The sequence below is a fragment of the Mercenaria mercenaria genome, chromosome 18, assembly GCF_021730395.1.
Source record: "Mercenaria mercenaria strain notata chromosome 18, MADL_Memer_1, whole genome shotgun sequence".
NCBI classification, from domain to species: Eukaryota; Metazoa; Mollusca; class Bivalvia; order Venerida; family Veneridae; genus Mercenaria; species Mercenaria mercenaria.
Window position 1 is genome coordinate 46,487,163 of NC_069378.1, and position 10,655 is coordinate 46,497,817.

The window sequence follows — 10,655 nt, forward strand, 5'->3', positions numbered from 1 at the left end:
AAACATGAAAATCCTCTATTATATATATATTTATGTTCGTTATATACAAAGTGTAATATGATAATAATAATAATTCAATGAATAGAGCGATTGAATGGACCGTCTATTCACAAGCAAATTTGACAATGTAGTTCTTTTAAGTGTTATGTGATCAATAAGAAATTTGAAACCCATTTTTGATTTTATGTGTAGATTGCTACAAATCGTTGACGCAAATCAACATGACGATCTTGCAAAGTTGATTAACTTAAATGAGATAAAACTGGTTTTATTGATTTATATACTTTAATTTCATTCTTGCAGGTAGCGCCATTAGCAATATAACAGTTTTAAGAAGATTTATCGGACAGGATTCAAGAGAAATATTAAACTTAAACACATGTAAGTATGATTTTATTTTGTCATTATTTTAGATATCAGTTTCACAAAATGATTATTTTGACAGGGGTAGTTTCGTGTTCAAACCAGTAAGGTGTACAGTAGCGAGATTAATAACTATTGATTTCAGAACCTTTCAATAATATTGTATTACGTGTTGTGTCTGTAAATTTATAGATACATCTACGTACAATTAGAATAGGAATATATATATATATATATATATATATATATATATATATAAAGCACAGGTCAGCGAGGGTGATAAGGGATATTGTCAACCTGAGAAAAGTAATTAAACCCGAGACCGGAAGGCGGACAATATCCCATTTCAGCCAAGCAGGTCTGTGTTATTTGTAAGTTAGTAAAAAGGAGTTGGTATCAAGGATTGTACATGTAAATGTTAGAGAAGTATTTATTTAATCATCTGCCTCAATATTGAAAAAGGTGGGGGAAAAGTTTGGTAGGTTAGTATAGTCAAAGAGTTAGTATGGTGTGTTAGGCATGTAAATATAGGACAGATTTATATTGGTAAGAAACAGTTGCGTCAATTAGAATGTGAAAAGGGATTGGTATAACTTGTAAGCATTCTAAAGACAATTGGTACTACATGTTGCGTCTGCTTGTAATTATTAGAAGAAATGATTTACATCAATATCTCAGTCAGTTAGGATAGAAAAGTGGGTTACTGTATTCGAAGCAACAGGCCGTAATAAAACAGAGTTGGTATCAATGGTTGTGCATGTAAAGACAGGAAAATGTGAATCAAAGTTATCTGTTCAGAGCGATTTGCACATGTATTTGATACATAACATTAAGATGTAAGGTGTGCAACTATATCCCGTTACGTGCCGATTCCTTGTTACACTAATATTTTCGCTTGGCAAAAGAGGCAACAATGCAAATTAAATTTTGAACAAAAATATATATTCTATACAGAAAAACAGATTATAAAAATAGCCTAAGATATTGATATCGGTTTAAACATTCAGAATGTCAAAACTTATATTTATTGCTTAATTTGTCAAATACTTAATAGAGAACTGTAGTCGGGGAATGTCACAGATAAAAAGATTGAGGTTTTGATGACAAGGTTTTTATTTAAATGAACTGGATACCCTTTGAAAACAGCTATCTTTGAAATCACTACTACATGTTGTTATATGACAGCACAATACATTTCTACACTTGTCCACTTAAGTATCTCAAATTGTTATCAATAACCGTATTAAGGGCCTCTGATGCATAACATTTATTTAAAGAAGATACGGGATACTTTAAAGCCGCATGCACAGAAATTTGATTAAACGTGTCTTCATGACAACGCAACTGCATGTAAACTTATGCAAATAAATCTGTAATTCAACTTTATCTGAATAGAATTGCTTTCTATTTCATTTATTGCTTAACAATTAGAGTACATTTCCATATTAAAACTCTTTTGTGGTGTTTAATTAAAATTTCAACTTTTTATTAACTTGTATTTACATTTTCGCTTGATTTAAGTTTTGCATGATGCACATGCTCGCTTATACATCATTCTGAAAAATCTTTCACTTGACATATACGTCTAATCGCTCAACAGATTGTATATAGTTCCACCTGCCTTGCGGCCACCTGTATCAAACAACCACTTGCCTTAAGCATCCAATCAGGTAACTTCCAAAACGGACATTTCGTTCTAATTTCAACTTGTCTTAGCAACCAGCTTACGTTGCTTCCTTGACTGTCTGCTTAATACAGGTTTAACTGTAGTTGACATATGCAAACATAATGACTTAATATAACCTATAAGAAGATCCTTTCGAAGCAGAGAACGGAACTAAGAAAAACGACCTTAGTTTCCGTTTATGAGAAATGACATATGCAACCTCCTGACGCCCGCCCATCGATCCCAAGCACCGGGTTGCTTAAACGAACTTCCATTGTACATAAATATTAGATAAATTTCATTGTTCCAAAGGACCGGAAAATCTAATAAAACTTACATTTAGTTCTTCAACGTCATTTTTTTCAGAAACATTTAGGAACTGTTTTATAGATGTTTGAGCATACATACTATTCTTACGACATTTGTAGAAAAATTCCATTACCGAAAAAGTCTTATAAAAGTCCGTTTGGGTAGCTTTATTATTATGTATAAAGTTACATCAATCATGAAATTGATTTAATTTCAGAATCTTTGTTCAAGCACCGGTAACTTAAGTTAAATATCTACCAGAGACAGGGAAATAAGGAAATTGAGAAGATGGAGGAATCATCGAGTCCAAACAATTTGACAGAACATAAAGCAAATGATAACACATTGTACTGGCAGACTGAACAGAAGCTCGGGACATGTATGCTTCATTTATATATCAACAATATGTGGACAGATGTAACGTTCAGATGTCAAGACCATCAGGAAGATGACAAAGCGGACAGAATTCGTGCGCACAAAATAGTGCTTGCAGCAAGAAGTCCGTTTTTTCAGGGAATGTTTTTTAGTCAGTGTTCAGAGAGCAAAGCAGAGTTTGATCTACTTACCACTCAGTCAGAGATACTTGATTTGGTGTTGCGGTAAGCATAGTACTCATTTAATTTAGAAATCATTTTGGCTAAGTATAAGTAGCTTTGGTATTTATGTTATTTGACAAAAAAAGCGACAAACTCCCTTTAATAATGTACAGAAAATATCATTAATTCTTTGATATGCAAGCTTATATACATGTGCACTGTCTAGCATCCGCTTTCGAACAGGATTTTGCTTAAATGATATTCACTAACTTGACCAAATATGGTATAGTAACGGAAAAGAAAGCAATTTCACCCTTGAATATCTACTCACATACCTTTACTGCTTCTCTCGGTGGTATTTGATAGATGAATGCAGAAAAAATACGTGCCGATTATAAATATTCATGGGTTTTAAAAGTTTTGGATATTGTTTAATTACCCTTTGGATATGGTGCCTGCTTTTTAATTTTGTCTTTTGGCAGTTTTTGTGATATGCAGGCTCCATAACCACAGATCCCCTCTCTTATTCCAGATTGTTTAGTTTTGCTCATTGTTTTCTTGTTTAGGGCACAGCCATTAGTTTATTTGGGGGGCATACGCCGCTTTTCATGGAATTGCGCCCTGTGCACCATTGAAGGTTCCATGTGCACTGCCGTATGAATACATATGCGGATGTGTCTCTTAACTACATTCTTGTACTTGTAACATGTGCAAATGTTGAGTTCTACTCAACCCGGGGCTAGACGGCGTAGACGGTAGCTTGCACTTCCACTACCGTCCATTAACAGACTCAATCAAACCGAGCCTGCAACATTTTTGTTTCTGTCGTGTTTGGTGATCTGTGGTTTTCCACTTTTTTATTTTATATCGTCTCGTAATAAAATGTCAACATTAAAAAAAGCAAAATACCGTTCTTTTACATTACTACTATAGACATTAGTACATGATGACATTTTATTAGAGTATTATATGGCCTTTATATTAATGTCTGAAAGGATCCAATTTACTTCTTTTTATCACAGGTATATTTACAGTGATGAGACTACTCTGGAGGAAACTACCGCACCAAAAGTCATGGAGCTGGCACATTTGTGCCAAATTTCATGTTTAGTAGAATACTGTGCAAGATTTTTGATTACTTGTTTACGACCCGAAAATGCTTGCGAAATATTGGACTTAGCATTGCTGTATAACGTAAACGAGCTAAGAGACGCTGCTTGTGTTTGTATTGATGACAACGCTAAACAAGTTCTAGATTCAGAAGGTTTCCTTCAAATTTCGAATACCTGCTTGACCTACATTCTGAAAGGTGATACTTTCTTTGAGGATGAGACATATATATTCAACAAAGCTATTGAATGGGCTGAGCGTCAGTGTACACACAAGGATCTGACAATTAATGGGAAAACCATACGTAGCACTCTTGGTGAAGCATTTTACTACTTGCGACTTCCGGCTCTCAAGAATCTGGAGTTTCTGAAATGTGTGAAGGGCAAAGGTTTTTATACAGTGCAAGAAATTGAAAATATCATTGAAAGTATAAATAGTAAAGAAAGCGACGTAGTTCCATGTCATCGTGCTGTAAAACGAGAGAAACGAAGGTTACCTGTGAATGTTTCACCAGTTTCAGATTCAATTCGTGAAGGAAACAGTCGTAAAGATATACGATTCAAAACATTATTTACAGAGGAAATCGAATGTACGATTATAGCCAAAGTTTCGAGAGACTGCGCAATTCGTGGCTTTTCCTTGCAAAACGTTGAACCAGTATTGGAAAGTTATTACGAGTTTAAAAAAGACATAACAGCTGAAATTCCTCTGATGTGTACATTTTTTGTAGAAGATATCAAGTTTGGGAAAACATTTCATGTGAATCAACATAAAAGAAAATCAGTTGATCTATCGCAGTCACTCCTGTTGAAAAAGAGAGAAACCCCTTACACACTGAGATTTAAAATGAAATATTCTTCTGAGCGTTCTAGCATTCGTTTAGAAGCTATCTGTGATCCAAGTTTTAATAACACGGGTCAAGGAGCAGTTTACACAGGTGCCTTTTCAAACAAGCTTGCAAGTCATACATGCATTAACTTTCACTACAGTTCAAATCATATTAATTGCATTAAAAGTGTTTGGATAGATAATTTTCCCAATAGGAAGACTGAGGACGTATTTGTTGATTCTAGTTAATACTGGAGGAGGCGATACTGTAGAAAAATATGACATGGTAGTAGTGTTATTTTTTGATATGATCACCTAAAAGGAGTAGAACCTAACGTGTGTAATAGGTGCTAATATAATCTTAGAAAAATACAATTAACAACAATCTATTTGATGTTTCATTCGATGAAACCGATTTTATATGCATTACAACCTTCGTTAATTATAACATTCTTATTTGTCTTCGTCTGTCGGGTGTAGTATCCAGTCAGTTTTAGTGCACAGCTTGTACGTCTATATATTTTCGTTTTATTGTTACTGAGCTTTGACACAATGTCATCTTTGATACAAAACTCATTTATACAGTGTTAAGGTAGTTCAGCATATTCGGACCATTTTTTTCTAAAATGTAGAATTTGATAAAACTTTCAGAATATTCTTAGAAAATCCAGCAAATAAAAAAGAAAGGATCGTGTGCTCGATTTTTTTTGCTAGACTGATTTGAAAGTTTTGACCTTACACACATTTTTATGAGTTTATGAGAAAATCACAATTTTGAAAACATTTTTGCGAATAGAATTTTTTGCAATGTAGATTTTAATATTTTAATGAAACTGATCACAGTCGTAAATACATGGTGAAATAACATGTAAAGGTAAGTGTGCTAGTTTCTGAGATAACTGTCCATGACTAAATATATCCGCGCATTCAAGCTGATTTTAAGACTTTTTTTGAATTATTGAACACGTCATATTATAACTTTAGAAAGATAGTACCTTTGCCGTTTAAATAATTTACTCACCGGTTGCCAATAATTCATTCCGTACGCCAAATCCAGGCTTTATTTAACAAATAATTAAGGCCTTCGAGTGGTTTATCGTCTGATTTACCACGGTTCAGAGTTCAGATGCGTAGGAATTGAACCACGAGGGCGTTAGCCCGAGTGGTTAAATACTGAAGCATCTGAACGATGAACTGTGGTAAATTAGACGATAAATCAATAAGACATTGATTGTTTTCATTCTGACATGCTCATTGCTATATTTTAATAAATATTATGCTGAACTTCAATTACACGAGGAGTAATGTATCGGACGTCATGCGACAATTTGACGTCATAATTGACGTCATAATGCTCTCTTACCGGTCCGCGCGTCAACCGTTGTTTATCGCAGAATATACAGAGCATGATTTCCTTCTTTCTTTAACTGGAAATCAAATCATGTTAGAATCTACGTTATAAATGACGTTACGCCATTACTTCTGGTTGAACTGTTTAATCAAACTGGATTACACATGTGAATGTGCACGAGCAATATCGATTTCACATTTACTCTTGTTTGTTATTTTGATTCAAAAATCAAATCTACGGAACTAAGGTTTTGTAATAGAGGATATTTCAATTGTAGGGTTAGACTTAGCTTTCAGAACCTGGCAATATTTCAATACACAAAATCGCTTTGCAACTTTCTAGTTATTCGACGCCGCCCAGAAGGCGGCGTCGAGTACATGGGATACACTTTTATTTCGGACCCTGTAAAGATGGTAATGAATAGTTTCGGAGTGATAAACTGAACACAGTGAATAGTTTGTAAAATATTATGTGTTTGCAACTGTATAATGCAACTTATTATGTGATTTAAAACAATGCTATCTGTCTTTCCTCTCCTTATTCGACATTTCAATTACTTCCCTTGCTTGTTATCTAGAACTGTATAATGCATTTCTTCACTTTACTGAGCTATAAATATTTCGAACTTTGTAAATGGATCAACGATATTGCACAATAGATTTTAGTGAATAAACAAAAAATGACAAAAAGAAAACATAAAAATGTATGTAATGCAACTTATTATGTGATTTAAAACAATGCTATCTGTCTTTCCTCTCCTTATTTGTAGAGCAGAACATATTTTTTATTTACAATTTCGTCAAAATGTTGATCCGAATTATTGATAAGGGAGGTTACTCTGTAAGTCAAGTTTTCTATTTCAGTAAGCATAGATATGTTGAAATGAACGAAGGAAGTGCCGCTGTTAACTTATTTTTAACCTTTTGTCTTATTTCTTTGTTGATACGTACAGCTAGTGATGTGTCAAAATGCGCACACTTTTGCAAATTCCTATTTCTATTTGTTTTTTGTTTGTTTGTTTCTTTCTTTTTGCTTATGTGTCATATACTCATTGTTTACAGATATACACTGTCAACTAAGGTGTGCAATAAGCTAAAGAGCATTTGGCTGAATTTGTCAGTGACAAGTTAATACTTCTTTGAATGTGGTTAGATCGAAATATCAAAAGCCACGGGACCATATCTTATCAAAGCATCAGCGACTTTAAAATAGAATTCCTTGTTGAATTTATATATTCATTGATCTTATATGACTGGTCAGTTGCTCTGGTTGTATTATATCTTGTTACTTGCTTCTTCCTTTTTTTACTTTGATAGATAGTTTTTGTATCTGTCCATTCGAGACAAAAAATCATTTTCATTGAAATATTTTCTACACTTTGGCAGTGGGTTATTATGCTTGCTAAATTTCTTGTAATATTAGATTTGAATCTAGACACTGACATATTCCTAGTAACCTTAAGGTTCAACATAAACATTGAACTTCAAGTTTATCGTTCGTCCGAAAAAAAAAATGAATTCTATGACATTCCAAAAGTATATAAGAAAGATTCATGCTTTGTGAATAGGGGCAATATAGAGATTATTCATGTTATTCTTCCTTCTCATGAGAAGGAACACTTATGGTGAACATGTCACACTTGACTGAGCAGGTAATGTATACAAGGGTATCATCAAAGGTATCCGAATTCCAGTAGGCGCCGCCATTTTGTACTCATGCATATTCATTAAAAATAGCCTCTTTGCCAATGTGTTTTTACGCATCTTTAAGTCAATCTTTAGTGAAATACAACTACGTAATAAACAGACCTACAAAAACAATAATTTAGTTTAAACTATCTAACTCCTAAATCTTACATGTCATATTGTAGAATCGAGATTAACTAAATGAATATTCATCATCTAAAAATAGACTCCCGCCCAAAAATATCGTCTACTATTATTCTTCTCGGTTGCAGCTGCTTCCAGAGGTTCTTTTTACGATTTTATTTCATACCAACTTTATTATTTTAACATTTTAAGTATAACCATCAAAACATACTGCACTAATAAAGTTATTCGAGATTTTTTACTTGTCTGTGAATGCTATTGCACGATACGTACCGTCGCCGGATTACGACATTTCAATTACTTCCCTTGTTTGTTATCTAGAACTGTATAATGCATTTCTTCACTTTACTGAGCTATAAATATTTCGAACTTTGTAATTTCTTACCTTTTGATTAATTGTTTTGTAATTTTCAAGTTGTGAACTTTTTGTACGCACTTTTTCAAACCCATCAGTTTGTTGGTGCCGACTTCTATAAAAGCCCCTTTTCTCCTGGTTTAGTCGTTCTGGAGCTGTAAGTATCCATTCATGCAATGCAATTACTGGCATATGGCAGAACTTTCCATCCATTGTATTGCTAATTAAAATTAGGCAAACATACGACCAAATTCTGATCTGTGCCACTAGGACAACTGTCGAGAGAGTGATGGTATTTATTGTCCGCGAATTGCAGAATTGCTCTCCGATTTCAGGACAAACAAGTGTTAAATGTTTCGAGAGAAAGTCCTTACTTGGCTGACGACTGTCTTTGTGTCGGTAAATTGACGTTTGGGATAATCCAAGTGATGGACTCAATAACAGTAGTCGGTTGCAAGTCGTTTTTTATGCTTCTTGAATTTGAATTGCACCGATACTATTTCTATGGCACTGTAATCCAGCTTTTTGATGAATATTGTGGTAATAAACTGAAAGAAGCTCATTTACTACATTTTCATACTCTTACATGGAAAGTTAATCTTTAAAAGCCCATTCGCTATGCTTTCTAGCTTGTCAACTGTTTCGCAGGTAAAACTTAGAATTTTCGGAACCGAAGTGCATGTAAGATATATGTATGATATAAAATATTATGATAATGATAACAGTTCAATGAACAAAGTAACTTTTTTTTAAGAAGGTGACATATTAAGAGTACATAATGTACGCTAAGGGTTTTTTACTAGAAGTATAAATCAGTGAAATTTATTTAGCATACATGCACACCCATCCATTTAAAAGTTGAACAAAACAAAATGCATATCGTTCACCCACCTCTTTGTGCTATTGTATAGAAGTGGCCAGGGCACAACAAACAATATGTAAACTGCTATTCTGATTTTATAATACTATGATATAAGTAACATTATAACGGATTATGGCAGTCAGTTTTAGCTGAAGAAATTATTGCGGCAAAAGAAACTTTAAGCAGAAAATTTGCAAAATTTCAGATGTACTTAATAGCGAAAATTATCAGTAAATCCGCCTGCTTTTTTATGACACATCATGTGAATTACGAGCAGAATAGTTTCGCAATGCGTTATTATTTGGCAAAGTTTTAATTATTGTATCATTTGCCCGTAAAATCAAAATAAATCTATTCTCATAACCTAAATATTAAGCGGCAAGTAGCAATAATGTATCAAAGCCTTACACAAGCATTCGATTGTATATTATTTTTTTCTTATTTTTCAAGACTAGTTACGCTAAGGCCAGGATGTTTCACATACTTTTAGCGGACGATCGACTTTGAACGTGTTTTCATTTGTCAACTCGACAAAGCAAATGCTAAAATTGTTTCCACTTCTTTTATAAACTTGTCTTTAGGTTACCACAAACCGCATCTAATGTACGTAAACAAATGAAATTACAAATCATGTAATGTAATGAGTGTTTTCTATTTACTGATGAAGTTTCATGGACCTTAGTCACCTACATTATAGATTTCGGAATGCAGATTATACACAGCATTTTACTGTTTCCGTTGCCAAAACAACCAAACATTTTGTCCAAGAAAAGAATGATACAAGATTTAGCTTACCAAAAGGTTCCTTCTAGCGCATGTTAAATATTCATTTTAAGGGATCTTTAATAAAATAATTATGAACTAATTTTTTTGCTAGTTTACGTGCATTCTTATCTATTTATTATAAGAATACTTAAAGTTATTTCACACAAACATTTATTTAACTTAAAATAATAAACAAACACCTTTAGATGAGCGATCATACCTAAATATTATCAGCGGACAATAAATACCATCACTCTCTCGACAGTTGTCCTAGTGGCACAGATCAGAATTTGGTCGTATGTTTGCCTAATTTTAATTAGCAATACAATGGATGGAAAGTTCTGCCATATGCCAGTAATTGCATTGCGTGAACGGATACTTACAGCTCCAGAACGACTAAACCAGGAGAAAAGGGGCTTTTATAGAAGTCGGCACCAACAAACTGATGGGTTTGAAAAAGTGCGTACAAAAAGTTCACAACTTGAAAATTACAAAACAATTAATCAAAAGGTAAGAAATTACAAAGTTCGAAATATTTATAGCTCAGTAAAGTGAAGAAATGCATTATACAGTTCTAGATAACAAACAAGGGAAGTAATTGAAATGTCGTAATCCGGCGACGGTACATATCGTGCAATAGCATTCACAGACAAGTAAAAAATCTCGAATAACTTTATAAGT

The 10,655-nt window shown here is 33.5% G+C and overlaps 1 protein-coding gene across 2 annotated transcripts; it reads left to right on the top strand.

Moving 5' to 3' along the window:
- Window positions 1–312: 312 nt before the first annotated feature.
- On the top strand, window positions 313–8,900 carry LOC123539357 (BTB/POZ domain-containing protein 6-B-like). Of its 2 annotated transcripts, none has more exons than XM_045323920.2 (3): window positions 313–381; window positions 2,556–2,937; window positions 3,897–8,900. In XM_045323920.2, exons 2-3 carry the CDS (start codon window positions 2,627–2,629, stop codon window positions 5,059–5,061), a joined length of 1,476 nt encoding a protein of 491 aa, XP_045179855.2. In that variant the 5' UTR covers window positions 313–381; window positions 2,556–2,626; the 3' UTR covers window positions 5,062–8,900. The 2 variants fall into 2 exon arrangements, with proteins under 2 accessions (XP_045179855.2, XP_045179856.2); XM_045323921.2 differs by lacking the exon at window positions 313–381 and adding an exon at window positions 628–721.
- Window positions 8,901–10,655: the final 1,755 nt, after the last annotated feature.

Coding starts and splice junctions, on each gene's coding strand:
- LOC123539357 (XM_045323920.2), top strand. CDS start 2,627: ATGGAGGAATCATCGAGTCCAAACAATTTGACAGAACATAAAGCAAAT. Junction 2,938..3,896: donor ATACTTGATTTGGTGTTGCG/GTAAGCATAGTA, acceptor TTTTTATCACAG/GTATATTTACAGTGATGAGA.